The sequence below is a fragment of the Tasmannia lanceolata genome, unplaced genomic scaffold, assembly GCF_043159265.1.
Source record: "Tasmannia lanceolata isolate RefF3 unplaced genomic scaffold, GAP_Taslan_0.1 ptg000003l, whole genome shotgun sequence".
NCBI classification, from domain to species: Eukaryota; Viridiplantae; Streptophyta; class Magnoliopsida; order Canellales; family Winteraceae; genus Tasmannia; species Tasmannia lanceolata.
Window position 1 is genome coordinate 9033174 of NW_027518680.1, and position 15085 is coordinate 9048258.

The window sequence follows — 15085 nt, forward strand, 5'->3', positions numbered from 1 at the left end:
CTCACGAACTTTGAGTCTCTATCAGAAGTGATAGTTCGTGGTATTCCATGGCGGCGGACAACCTCAGCAAAATAAAGATCAGCTATGCGACTAGCATCCATAGTTGTCTTACATGGAATGAAGCGAGCCATCTTGCTAAACCGATCAACTACAACCATAATACTATCAAATCCTCTGGCGGTCTTTGGTAGCCCAAGAACAAAGTCCATGGAGACATCTCTCCAAGGTGCCTCTGGAATAGGAAGGGGAATGTATAGCTCAGCATTGGTAGAAGTCCCTTTAGCAGTTGGGCAAATATGACATCTTTGAACAAAAGTATTGACATCTTTGTCCAAACCTGGCCAATAAAACTTCTCTTTCACCAAGCAAGCTGTCTTTTCCTTCCCAAAATGCCCTCGTTCATGAAGCTCCTTAATGACTAATAGTCTCACAGAAGAATCAGGATTCGGCTCTGTTTGGTTGCAAAAAGTAGGGAAGACGGCTGAGCATTTCTAGGAATATGAAATACCAAATGTTGTTTAGTTGTCATTTTTTAGCTCAAATCCCATTGGACTACTAGACATAGAAGAGACATCATTATTAGCTTTTTGCTTAGGTGGCGCCTATGTGGCGGGATTGTCCCCTCCCCTACTTTTCCAATGCCAAACCTTGTTTTTGGTAAATTTTAGAGGGGAGAAGAGTAGAATATGAAATGCCATGTGTAGTCATTACTTTTCTCTCTCTTTCTCTCTCCTCTTTCTCTCTCTTCTACTATTTATTTTGTTAATGACACCCCTCCATTCTCCCACATGCTTTGACATCTAACCAAACACACTACCAAAATTCCCTCTAATCTTCTCAAACAAGTCTACACATATCCCACCCTTGTCACCTCCTTGTTGACTACTACTTCCGCTAAAATATCATCTAACCAAACAGAGTCGAAGGCCAAGGCTGTTTCCTCGGAAAAGATACCCCTTTTGGATGAGAAATTCATCCGTTTTGCCCTCTTTTGTCATCTTCATTATGGGACCGAAGTACTCATCATTTGCCAGCTGATCTTTGACCAAGTCAAACCCCAACACTTCTATACTCATAATGCCTAGTAAGGAGTGGCGACGGCTAAGGGCATCAGCTACTTTGTTCTGTATTCCAGATTTGTGTTTAATGGAAAAAGTGAATTCCTGTAGATAGGCAACCCATTTAGCATGACGGGTACTCAATTTCTGTTGCCCTTGTAAAAACTTAAGGGCCTGATGGTCGGAGAATAGAACAAATTCCCTCTGAATGAGATAATGCCGCCAATAGGTCAAAGCTCGGACTATAGCGAATAACTCCAAATCATGAGTAGAATACCGAAGTGATGTGCCTCCCAATTTTTTCACTATAATATCCCACTGGACGGCTAGCTTGGCTCAAAACTGCACCAACTCCCACTTTTGAAGCATCACAGTCTACTTCAAATATTTTGGTGAAATCAGGGAGTGCTAATACCGGAGCGCTGGTTAGACACGCCTTTATTTCTTCAAAGGCTCTTTGGGTCCGTAATAGGAGCCATAATCATACTGAACCGATGAATAAAACGACGATAAAAGCTGGCTAGACCATGAAAAGATCGTACCTCATTAATGTTTCGTGGGACCTGCCAATCAACTACGGCTGCTATCTTATCATCATCTGGGCGAATACCTTCTGCTGACACTTGATACCCAAGAAAAATAAGCTGTGGAGTCAAGGTCTCCAACATGACTCGGAGATGGTCCAAATGATCCGCCTCACTCCAACTATATATGAGGATATCGTCAAAATAGACCACCACAAAGCTGCCAATGAAAGGGCGCAAAAGTTGGTTCATGACCCTCATGAACGTACTGGGTGCGTTTGATAGGCCAAAAGGCATAACAAGCCATTCAAATAATCCCTCTCTGGTCTTAAAGGCCGTCTTCCACTCGTCACCCGGTCTAATGCGTATTTGATGATAGCCGCTCTTCAAATCGATCTTAGAAAAGATTGTGACCCCGCTCAGTTGATCCAACACATCATCCAACCGAGGAATAGGAAAACGATATTTAATCGTAATCCGATTAATGGCACGACTATCAACGCACATCCTCCAAGTGCCATCAAAGCGGGCACCGCACAAGGACTAATGCTTTCCCTGATAAAACCCATTTTTAGTAACTCTTCCACTTGTCGACGAAGTTCTTCATGCTCTTTAGGAGACATGCGATAATGGGCCTTATTTGGGAGTATGGCTTCTGGGAGAAGGTCGATATGGTGTTGTACCTTTCTCATGGGAGGCAATTCAGGTGGAAGTTCTTGAGGAAAAACATCTTGGAATTCATTTATAACCTTCATGACCGTAGGGGATATTGTAGCCATACCTTCATCCACACTACTCGCTGAAAACATCTTGGGGTGATTATTATTTTTTGGTGTAGTTATGAAGGGTATGGTCGGTTTGGGTATGGGCTGATTGTAGTGGATAAAATGGGTTCAAGGGACTAGAAAAAAAAAAGGCTGGGAAAGGAAATGGGTTTTGGTATATGTAATCAGCCAAAACTTAGAAGTGTCAGTGAAACTTGGCAATCACAAAACTGCATGCTGATGCTAAACTTACAAATAACAATACTTCTGACTGGACATTCCACAATCAATTTCAACAATTTAGCGAATGCCTTTGCAGATGAATTTCTCAGGAAAGAAAAATATCATTCAACAAATTGGCAAGATATATAATTGGTTCATGCATATATGTTAAGAAAAATTCAGGAGATGATGGTATTCTTGCTGGAAATGAGAGGGATTTGGGTTTTTTAAATGTTCTAATATGGTTACCCATGTATATGCGCATGTACTATTGTTGTATGAGAATAGTAGTGTCATTAATATTTCATAAACTGCCAGCAAGATTGTATTGACTTAGTAAAAAGGATTTGGGTTATTAGACAATTAGTCTAGATGTACAAATCATGGTTGGAGAAGTAGAAGTTGATCCCTAAAAAATCTACCCATTTAAAAGGCAAATCAAGTTTACCACTTGACTTGTTGGGTTGGTTATCTAGAAGAACGACTCATTTTAGAAACAGGATGGATCACAAGGGAAGATATTAAATATTCAGGAAGCTATTTAAAGATCCCAACTCAGAACAAAACTGTTAATAAATACACTGTATATGTCAGTGTAGAAAACAAAAGGTTTAAATGCATTCTCTCTAAAAACCACTCCAGCTAGTGAATTGATCAAGTCTATTACAATGTCATAAGAAAGGGAAAGGAAATTTAAAATGAGAAGAGCATTTTTGAAATTTTGGTTTGTATTATGCACATTCAACAAACTAATTGAACAAATTGAATAAATAAAATGGAACAAATAGGATGTAACAGTATTTAGTAAACCAAATGGGAGAGACGAATTTAATAACTAAATATATGTCATTTATCAAGATAAATTTGTTACCTACTTAATTAACCAAACAGCCTATGTCAATTGATGTTTGTTTGTCTGATTTTTTAGTTTACTTTGTGATAAAAGAGGAAAGAGTAAATAGAGGCAGAGGAAGGCGGGGGCGACACAAATTCGGCCTTAAACCCTAGATTCCACAAACGAACACAACTGAAAGAAATAGTGGAATATATAAGGCAAAAGAGGTATTTTGGCCTTTTTACAAGGTAATTTTTGCCTTTCACATAAAAAGACATCGAGGCTCTGTTTCTTTTGATGTAAAATGTCCCTAAAACAAATTTTAGTAGAAAAATAGGCATAGAATTTGTTTAAGATCAGACAATCTGACAAAACCCTAACAGAAGACCATAAATAAAAGCCCTTTGTATGAGAAAAACCCTAAAAGATATATAATAATAATCAAAGAAAAACCCTAAAATATATATTACAATCAGAGAATCTTAGGAAAATCCTACAAAGATAGATTACATGTGTTAGATTAGGGATGAGATTAACCCAAATTCGTTTGAACAGAAAAAAAAAAAAAAAAAAAAAAAAAAAAAAAAAAAAAAAACTGAAAAACCCCAAATGGTTTGCAGCACAAAAAAAATGGAAATAACTCTGATAACGTACCTTCTAAGAGAGATTTGGCAGCTAAAATACCCAGGATTTAGGGTTTGCACGGACTGAAGGAATCCAACGAAGGAAGAGGCTGTGGGTATGAAAAAACCCCTAAAAAACGAGAAGAGAAGAACGAACATATATTTTCTCTTAAGCCCGTAAAAAATCTAGAGTCGCGCGCGCGGGAGAGAAAAAGCCCCAAAATTTTCACTTAAAAGTTAAACACTAAACTCCGACATTTACAAATGAAAGGCCAGTGTTTTAATAGGGCTGCAGCTCGGGTCGGGCGGGTCGGGTTTTTTTTCGGAAAACCCACGATTCCCAAACCCGGCCCTACCCATGATAAATCTCGGGTCGGGTCGGGTTTTTTCACGTTGACGCAATTTTTTAAGGAAAATTCTTGTTTGGCAAGGCAACTCAACTCATAAAAGCAGAAATTACACTTGAATCAAACAATGATGTAATTACACTCACATTACATTTGAATCAAACCAAACAATGTTGTAATTACAATCAAACAATGCCCAATCAAACACTTGAATCAACTCAACTCATAGAAGCAGAAATTACACTCACATACAATAACAGTGGGTGCGTGGGTTTTCACTTGTAACTTTTAACTAACAATAGAAAGAAATGTACATACTATAACTTATGTAACTCGGGTCGGGTAGGGTCGGGCCCCTTCAAACCCGGCTCGACCCAAGATTCATGCGGACTTTTGAATGCTCAACCCAGCTCGACCCGAAACCCATGATGAACCCAACCCAGGCTATTTTCGGGTCGGGTCGATGCGGGTCGGGTAAAACCCGGCTTGAGTTGCAGCTCTATGTTTTATGATTCAGCCACGTTTTATAAAACGTGGATATATTCGAAATAATTAAGTAAAATAAATTAAACTTATTTCCGACGTTTTATTAAGAAGTGTCGAAGAATATTAATCTTTAATGACGTTTTAATAACGTCGGTAACAATAAATAAAGAAAATTTTAAGGCGAGTGAAGGATTTCATGCGGGCACATCCATACACCGACGTTTCTTCTATGAACGTGGGTGCATATATATTATTAGCAATGGTTTACCGGAATGACGCTAAGAAAATGCCGCTATTTGAACACTTGTACTATAGTAATAAGGACTAGTGGGGGGCCCCTAAACATAGTCTGGCGGGTTCAATCCCCGTCATTCGCTCATCAATAAATGGACCATTTGTAACCGAGACACAAGACAAACCTTTCCCAACTAGAAAGCATTTTTATGCAACAGTCAATTCATCTCGAGGTGATGAGAAAATCTGCTGAAAAGTGAGCCATTGTGGTTTGTCTCACATGCGAGACAGACCATCGAATAGAGTCAAAAGTCGAAAGGATAGTATAAAAGTAATGCTAGGGAAGCTCATAGGGTGTGTTGTTTATAAACTTAACTCTATGGCTTGCAAATGGATAGTTTAGTTAAGAAAAATTGGCATCATATTCTATGATAAAAAATGCTTTGAGGAGCGATTTTGTGCATTTTATCAGATATTAATCGAAGAGCCTTGAATGAAAGATTGGGGGCCCAGGTCAAGCTTTCCATGTTCTTTTTGCTTAATCAAGTTGACTCGTGCAAGTCATCAATCAAGTCAACCCAACTCCCGAAGAACCCATTTTTCCAACCCAAAGACGACTCAATTTCTAAGCCGACGAGGTTTAACCCGACCCAAGTTCAACCCATCCGACCCGAATTTTTAAGCTTAAAAAAATAAAAAATAAAAAAATCATAAAAAAATGTCGGGTTTTACTCGGGTCGGGTTGCCAAACCGTCAACCCGAACCCGAACTCAACCCATGTTGGGAAAAGTCAACCGTAACCAAACCCAACCCGAACTCGACCCAACCTTTTTCGGGGTTGAACCCTGCCCGAGTTGCACCCCTATGACCTTGATGTTATTTGTTATGACCATGGATCAATTGGCATCCATGCATACCCATGGTCATGCCATTAGGCATTAGCCACACATACGTCAGTAATGAATGCTGCCTCATCCATGCATGCAAAACGCCTCATCAATCATTTTAAGAAGGTGACGTCAAATGAGAAGACAGCGATCATGTCACATCTAGACTCCTTCCTTTTCGAATATCCAACCAAGAAAAAAATTCCAAGCAACCTTCATTACTCCCAAACTGCAGAAATTTCATTACTTATATCCTAAGAAACAGTTCCAAATTTACAGTAACAGGACTCTCACTCTCTCTATTAATTACTTTTAGACTATATAATAGCTAATATATCTATATATATGATCTTATAGTTCCAAGGGCCCAGATTCTCTGATGCCTGTGATTAGAGAAGGATCTAGCATCTGAAAGCTGGACCTGTTGAAAGGAGCTAAAGTAGACGTGTCATGAACAGCTCCTAAACCAGAGAAGTCAAAAGCATCAAAACCCATATCTAAAATCAAGGGATTTTCCAGGGGTTGTTGATGATTTCTCTCAACCCAATTGAAGTTAGCTTCTTGTGGTTGGACAGTGGATAAGGGATTCTCTATCTTGCACTGTTTGAGAATAGGGCATGGATGGGTGAGGGGAAAGATTGATGGGTTGGTGGATAAAAAGGATTGAAAGGTCATGGGGAGATGGTTGGTTTGAGGGATTGGATTTAAAAGGGTTTTCAGGTCGTTTTCTTGGCTACTGATGAAGGGATTTTGCAGGCTTTCTATTGAAGATTCTATGGTTGGGGATTCTAGCAATGGAGGCAAGGTAGCTGTGGGATGGGAAGAATCTTCTAACAAGTATCTGTTGTTTTGGATAAATGGGTTTTTCTTCTCTCCTGTTTTGTGAATAATCCTGCAAATCACCCATTCAACCTGCAAATCACCCAATTATATATTTAGAGAATTATTTGGGAGCACTTGGTCTTTCTTTTAAAAATGAAAATTAGAGAATGCTTTATACATATAAATAGAAGCAACACGAAAAGGCCTTTATCGTATTACTTTTTGATGGAATGATCTATATGATCCAGGGGGAGAAGGAAAATGGGTTGTGATCACATGTATAAACCAAAGAGTAACACTCAAGCCCTTTTTGTTTGTTTTGGATTTTGAGAATCGATTGTGTTGAAGTATAACTGATTAAATAACACAACTCTAATAGCTTAATTATTCAAAAAAATAATAATAACACAACTCTAATAGCTTAATTAAGCTTTTGGAGTAATTGGTTGGTCTTAGAGCTATTGCCTCACTGCAGGTCTGGGTTCAAAACCCAACAACTCCTTATATTAAAAATCTGCAACCATGTCAACTCAAAAGAGGACCCGCATGTGTGACACATGAGGGGAATGTTGAAGTATAAATATGATTGAATCAATAACATCAACTCTAACAACATAAGCTTAAGCTTTTGGAGTAGTTGTTTAATAGATTGTAAGCTCAAAACTATTTTTATTGGACTCAAATCAGTTTTAGACTCCCAATCGATTGTCAAAATCCAAACCAAACATGGCCTTCAGTGTATAAACCATTGGAAAATAAAAGGATACCATGGAAATCAGTGTAAAAACCCTGTCATTATAAACAATGTCACGACCCTCTTAGTTTGTTTTGAACAAAAGAAGCCCTACAAACCCAACTTACCAACCACGAAAAACCCTTAAATGGGAAAGGAGAAAGTCAAATATTAAATAGCATTGAGCCATGGGAAGAGCCCCTAAAATGAACATACTTGTTTTAGGAGAAACGTACCATACAAGCATGGCGATAAGAGAAATCTCCATCAAGGCGATATTCGTGCATAACCCACTTGGTTTTTTCGCCACGTGGAGCTCTTCCTTTGTAGAAAACGAGAGTTTTCTTCATGCCAAGAAGGGCACCGTTAGAAGCACTGTACACCTCTCGGTCTTTGCCTGTGGCTTTCCAATATCCAGCTTCAGTTGCTCTATTTGTTCTTAATCCTGTTGGGTACTTTCTGTCTCGTAGGCTGAAGAAATACCACTCCCTCTCTCCCATCTTGGCTATGTCTGAAACCCAAACAATGAAAAATGATCTAAGGTGTGATAAAAAAAAAGGAAGAAAAATGAGAGTACCTTTCTCTCTCACACACACACGCACGCACTAAAGCAAGAAAAATGAGAGTACCTCTCTCTCTCATGACTCACACATACACAAAAGCAAGAACAATGAGAGAACTTTCTCTCTGCCACTCAACACATACAACCTTTATTTCTTTTCAAAGAACTGAACGTTCTTTCGGATAAGTAACACATCTGAAGAAATTTCCACACAAAAGCAACCATTCAAAAAGAGAAAAAGGAATATTTTAATAAATGCTATCCCCTTTCTCATATCGATTTATTTTCACATTAATCCTGTCCACTCTTATCTAACAAGATACGGTAAGTCCAAAAAATATTTATTAATCTCTCTCTCTCTCTATCTCTCTCTCTCTCTCATAACACAAAACACACGCAGACATAAGCATACCTGGAATCTCTTCCTCAAAAGAACCATACCCGTTATCACTTTGAAATAACAAAATAAAACAAGAACCAATTTTGATATGAAACCCATTAATAATGAAAGAAAACCCTAGAAGCTCTCTCTCTCTCTCTCTCTCTCTCTCTCTAACACAACTCAGGCAGATTAAAATAACAAAATAAAACTAGAAGAAGAGTCAATATGAAACCCATCAAGTCATCAACATTAAAAGAAAACCCAGGCTACCAAAGAAAAATGAAAGAAAAATCCTTTTATGTATTCTTCTTCCACTACCCCTTTTTGCTTCATTTTTAGCATACCTGGAAGCTCCCATGGCTCACACCTATTAAGATCAACCTCTGCAATTTCCACACCACAGAAACTCCCATTAAACACTTTAGAAGCAAGATAAAAGGTGATGAGCTCTTCATCAGTTGGGTGAAATCTAAACCCCGGTGGTAACCCTTGCTCATTAGTATCTTCCCATACAACTTCTTCCATGCCAAACACAACTCAAAACAGTTAAAAACAAAATACTTGAGAAAAAACAAGTGGTTATGTTAGTGGGTTGAGATTTGAGAAAGGGAATATAAATGCAAGAATATATATAGAAGACAACAACACTGAAATCGAAGAAAGGAGGGGCTATGAATCTAGGGGGATTCGGGTTCATTAATGGCTAAGGGGGAGGGTACAAAGGCTCACCTGAAAGGGCTCGAAACAGGAAAGAGAGTAAATGCTGGGTTGGTTACAGAGATTTATGCGTGCGCGTGTGAGCATGTTGAGACTTGAGAGGAGTCAGTTATCAGAAAACACGAGGGGTGTGGAAGGAAGAAATCACTACCTAGATTGCTCTTATAATTATCATTCATTAGTAGCTGTCACGTGCCACTCACTAAAAGTGTGACATTTTTCTTTCCCAAGTAGCGGTGGCAAATTTGCAAATTTGATGGGGATGGGCACTTTTGCATGTGAGAACGGCCACACAGGTTGACTTTTTGACAGATTTTGTCTTATTAGTTTAATTCATACGAAGTGGTTGTTCTCACATGCAAAAGCCAGCCGCGAAGTGGCTTTCCGCGAGATTGCCTAGCAAATACCAGATTAAAAAGGGTTTCACTTTTGTAAATTATGGACTATATGCTTTGTTTTGGAATACAATTGTAAGGGCACTGTTTGTTTTGGATCTTGAGAACCAACTGTGAGTCCAAAACAGCTTATTCGACTCAAGTTTACTACTAGGATGCAACTTGGATCAGGTCGGGATGAGCTTTTGCTAAAAAATGAATTGGAATCAAGCCAAACCCAACCCGAATTATTGCAAAAGCTCAACCCTAATTCCCAAAAATCGCCCGAGTTGCACCCCTAAAATTTATGTTTAGCTTTTAGTCCACAATTTACTACCCCACATGGATTTTGAAAGCATAACTTGAGAATTGTAACAGCCTTCAAATTCAAAAAATTTTTTTTTTTTGAAATGGCGAATCATATTAGAATGGAAAGGGAAGCCCGAGGTGGGAAAACCCAATAGAACAGATTACAAGATAAGAAAGCAGAAACAGAAAAACACAACATCAACAGAACAAGACATGGCTGATCAAGGGGGAAGATAATCAAACCATTGTAAAGAGTCACTATTCACACCCCCTCTTGGCTTACAGATCAACCTTCTCATTGGCCGCCCTCCTCACATGCTTCAAGACAGCTGATGACCCTGATATAATCTCGTGGATGTCATCTATGAACGGCAAGAATCGCCAAGGAGGCGTCACTCCCCCGTTTAGCCACCAGATAACATTTAAGGAATTCCCTTCAATAATAACCTTGTCAAGACAATCACCACTTATTTTCTTGATACCATAGAATACCGCCTTAACTTCCGCCTCCGAAGCATCGCATACACCAATTGGTCCAAAGAAGGCCCATTGAACAACGCCCTCGCCATTACGGCATAACCCTCCCACCCCGGCCGGCCCGGGATTACCAAAAGAAGCACCATCAAAATTAACTTTAAACATACCAAGAGGAGGCGGTTCCCATCTTTGGACGATGCTAGGCAATCTTTCACTACTAAAACACACTTCCCTCCAACCTTCCCAAAGGTCAAAAGCTGAAACAAATTGAAATGATGGAAGACATCTCGTCCATGAAATCACCTAGGCGATAAGCCTTCAAATTCAAATTATGAAAATATAAAGGGTTAGATTGTAGGAAATCAAAGGTCATTGATTTGTTGTGGTGCTTGATTAGATCAACCCACATGCAATCCTTTTGTCGATGGGGACCGTGTCTTTAGTGGGGTTTGTATTTTCTTTGGAGATTAGTGAGTTAAGGCTCTCGACAATGTGAAGGTAATTATGTATGAATTTTGGACCTTTTCGAATGGTTGTCAGTTGGTTATGAAAAAGGAGTTGTGTAATTTCTCAGACTTCTTTAGACGTGGTGAGTCCAAGCATTTACGTTCCAACTCCTTCTGTGAGGGTTACATTGATCCAACTCATGAAAGATCGATCGAGTTTTTGTCATGCAAATTAATGTTCATTGGACCAGAATTTCCTTCAATTACAATTGTTTCTAATGGTTCTAATTGACTCTAATTAATGAATTTGATTAAATTGGAAGTAATGAGAATGAACACAAATTAGTTTTTAAATAGCCGATGGTTAACGTCATAGAGTTTATGATGCAGAAGCAAATGAATGTCGGATTGAGCACTACATGGCCTAGATGGCCCACACAAAAGAGGGATACCAACTAGTTCTAATTTTGTAACTCTCACAGATTCACATAGCCTCTCGTATTTTCTTTCCATACATCATGAGAAAGTTCTTCCATTAGATAGCTAATATTATACTAGCAAGCTTACTCTTAAATGTTTCCTTTGGTTGCCGGGTTTTTTTTGTTCCCGGGAGTTATGTGGGAGAAAAAAATACCCTGGGAGATAGGTGGGAAAAAAAAAGTCCTGGAAGTATCCTGGTAAAATAAAAATCCCATGTTTGGTTATGTGGGAGAAAAAAATACCCTGGGAGATATGGTGGGAGAAAAAAAAACCTTTGTTTGGTTGCTTGAACTGTTGGGTAGAAAAGAATTCTTCTCAAGCTTATTTTTGGTTCCTGAGTTTATTTTGGTTCCTGGGGTTATCTTGGGATGGGATGAAAAGGCAATCATTACAAAAGTGGGATTAAAAAATTCACCCCACAAGTAATCATTACAAGAGTGGGATTAAAATAAACCTAGTGCTAAAAGGCAACCAAACATGGGATGGGACCAAAATTTAACTCTCTCCCACAAAACTCCCAGGCACAAAAAAAACCCGGCAACCAAACAGAGAGATAATTTTAGAACTATCTGTATTTAAGTGGGCGGGTTAAAGAGAGATAAAAAACTAAAAGTTTGTTTTTTGATTTTTGGAACATCGAGGGCATTGGCTCTTCCACGTGGCTGAAGGAGCTTGGCTTGTTTTCACATGTCATATTTGATTTTTTCTCCAAAACCATGGTATGGGTATATCAGACCCCCATGAGTTGTTTTAGTTGCTTTTTGTGTAATCTTCATCCTGTGCTGCTCCATCTTCTGTTACTGCTCGACGGTCCCTACATCAGATTAATAGAATCATAGTTTGCAATAGATCCACATATAAAAGGATATACTTACTACGGTAAGGATCAAAATGAGCCAAGAGAGGATATATACAAGACGAGAGAGAGAGAGAGAGAGAGAGAGAGAGAGAGTAATTTTCAACTTTAAGGGGGTGAAAATCTATGGAAACCAAAATTGTGACGCAGCTATTGTAAATTCAGCATATATGAGGAAACAGATAGAGAGTACAAAAATCCTGAGTAAAATGGTATGGTCGAGTCTCGCCAACTGATATGATCAATGACTTGTTGATAGACAGAATGAGTCGCAAATAGATAAAAAATGAGTAAACACCCACAGTTTTCAAATTCCTGTATTATCGGATGGTTTAAAATGTTCAGACAGTGTTATTTTCAAGACAAGCCATTTATTACAAGTTGGCGACCTTTGGACAAAGATCCATATCGACCTCTTGTTGTGGTTTCTACCAGGCAATAATATAATATATGAAAAACATATATAGGGTGAAAGGGTGGTCATACTATATACATTAGAGGGGCTGGACCAAGGAAGAAAAGGGGGCAAATATATCACTCCCCAAAACAGATGCATCCATCCCTTGTAGTGTATAAAGATTAAAAAATAATCCTAAAATACTCAAGAGGGGGTGGCAGGCGGAAGAAAAGGGGGGTGAATATATAGTAAATAGTACCCTGCCTTCTACCTGCTCTCATGGATATGCCAGAGCAATCAGAGGTAAGAAATCTCTCTCTCTCTCTCTCTCTCTCTCTCTCTCTCTCTCTCTCTCAATCATAGAACTGACACGACCTCTGATCCCAATCCGAATTGAAAAGACTTCTAGTAATCGTACGTCTGCAATAAAACCCTAAAAAACTGGTCCAAATCCAAGTATGCAGTGGGATCATTTGTATTCAAGCCAAGGGAATGGAACAGCCAGCAAAGAATTAAGAACATAAAAAGGAAATTTAATTGTAAAATGGTTATTTAAGTTTATCACAAAAACTAAGTTTTCTGCACCTATATTTCATGAACTAATTCTCAGGCCTAGTTTAAAAGACTTTACATGCGATCTAGTTACACATTTTCTCATATTAAGAACATAGGATTGCAAGGGTACAAACAATATGTATAGCCGACCTTGGCAGCATCAATTCATGACACACCTAGTCCTCGTATATGTTCTTGTAGGATACTTCATACTTGCATTATGTGCATCTAAGATTAATAATTGGCCTAGTGCACTACAGCCCGAGTAGTAATATAGATTAATAAAATCTACTAAAAGGAAAAAATGATAATGATTTAGATATATTCTTAAGAGAATTATGCTAATAAACACCCCAATAGTGCAAAATAATAAAGGAGGGTTTAAGCAATTTTGTAAGCTCTTCTTTTTTGGAAAAAGTGTCACCGGCCACAAATGAATTAAATGAATAAGACAAATTCATCTATAAGGTGGCTCTTCTCTTTTCGAAAAAGGGGAAGCAAAATGGCTTTAAAGAGCATTTTCCCTAATAATAATAGAACCAACCAAGATTAGGGAAGTAATATATTCTCAAACTTTTCTTCCCTGAGCCACATCCTCGAGCCACATCCTCCAGTGTATATATTACTACTCATTTATACTGCAAGGGGGTGTCTGGGTACGAGAAGAGAGCTAATATATCATTTTCCCCTAGTATTTGGTTGCATGTTTTGATTCAAAATATTAAGTGTAATAGCCTTTTCTGTCCCTCATTTCATCTCATGTTGTAAGACTTTTGTAACCCCACCAAACTAATTGAAACAGGTTTTTTTGTTACTAATCTCTCTCTCTCTCTCTCCCTCTCTCTCCCTCCCTCTCTCTCTATATTGATAACGACAGCCATATTGCCCTCTTCTTTCATCAAGAAACTATTTTAGTCGACAACCAAACACTACTAACAACTACCATACAAGGAGATTACTTCACTACTACTAACAGATATTGACTAGTTGAGATCTAATTCAACTCTGCATGGCAACTAGCAACTACGTGCAACCAAACAGACCTCAAGTGATATTGCCACGAATGTATGGGTGAGAGTGTGATCTTCTAGAGTACGCACGTGTGAGAGCTGCACCCTATGTGACGCGACTGCTCATACACACTCGTGCACACGCCACAGGCCTAGGGAGGAAGAACGTGGTCCTACGTCGGCCAAATCTTATGGTGGGGCCCACATTAGTTTTGTCTTTTTCCTACTACGCTTTTCAAAACCTTTCCCTCGGTAGTCCTGGCCCTACTAATATAGGGGTACCAAATCTAGAGAAGACAACTAACTCCTCCTCCTATCATAAATGCCCAACGGTCACTCTTGAATTTTTCATTTGAAGCTCAAAGTTCTAACCTAGTCACAGACTCACAATATGTCGACAATTTCGCGCAAAGACATTTGCAAATTTTCACTGTTGGAAACGTAACTTTTTAAATAAATACGTCAGTATTAAGCTATCTTATATATGGGACTTGCTAGGGAATTTTGCAGCTGACTTTTGCACTGGAGAACCGCAAAACAAGATGAATTAAATGAATAAGACAAAATCTACAAAAAAGTGAGCCCGTGTGGCATTTCAGAGCCCGCAAAATAAGATGAATTAAATGAATAAGACAAAATCTACTAAAAAGTGAGCCTGTGTGGCTGTTCTCTAATGCAAAAGTCAGCCAAAATGGCTTTCCGCCAAATTGTCTTGCAAATCCCCTCGATAGCTTTACGTTTCATATTTGATGATGTAATTGGAGATGACTGTAAGAAGTTCACAAATCACAATAAATTGATGATATCTCGTGATCTATGAGACTTCCATAGGTTCTGTTCCAGTCTCGAGCTCTTAATACAGTAAAGCCTCTAATATTTTAATATTTTACAGACCGGCAGATGGGAAATGATATAAAATAATAGAAAATATAAATTTATACTCTTTTAAATTTAATAATTAAATAATAGTTTTTAATAAAATAAG

The 15085-nt window shown here is 38.5% G+C and overlaps 1 protein-coding gene across 3 annotated transcripts; it reads right to left on the reverse strand.

Moving 5' to 3' along the window:
* Positions 1-6188: 6188 nt before the first annotated feature.
* Positions 6189-9322, reverse strand: LOC143860992 (protein CUP-SHAPED COTYLEDON 3-like). Of its 3 annotated transcripts, none has more exons than XM_077371887.1 (3): positions 9209-9322; positions 7772-8046; positions 6189-6892 (listed from the first exon to the last, which is right to left on the reverse strand). In XM_077371887.1, exons 2-3 carry the CDS (start codon positions 8033-8035, stop codon positions 6332-6334), a joined length of 825 nt encoding a protein of 274 aa, XP_077228002.1. In that variant the 5' UTR covers positions 8036-8046; positions 9209-9322; the 3' UTR covers positions 6189-6331. The 3 variants fall into 3 exon arrangements, with proteins under 3 accessions (XP_077228002.1, XP_077227985.1, XP_077227993.1); XM_077371870.1 differs by lacking the exon at positions 9209-9322 and adding an exon at positions 8824-9200; XM_077371878.1 differs by lacking the exon at positions 9209-9322 and adding an exon at positions 8165-8301.
* Positions 9323-15085: the final 5763 nt, after the last annotated feature.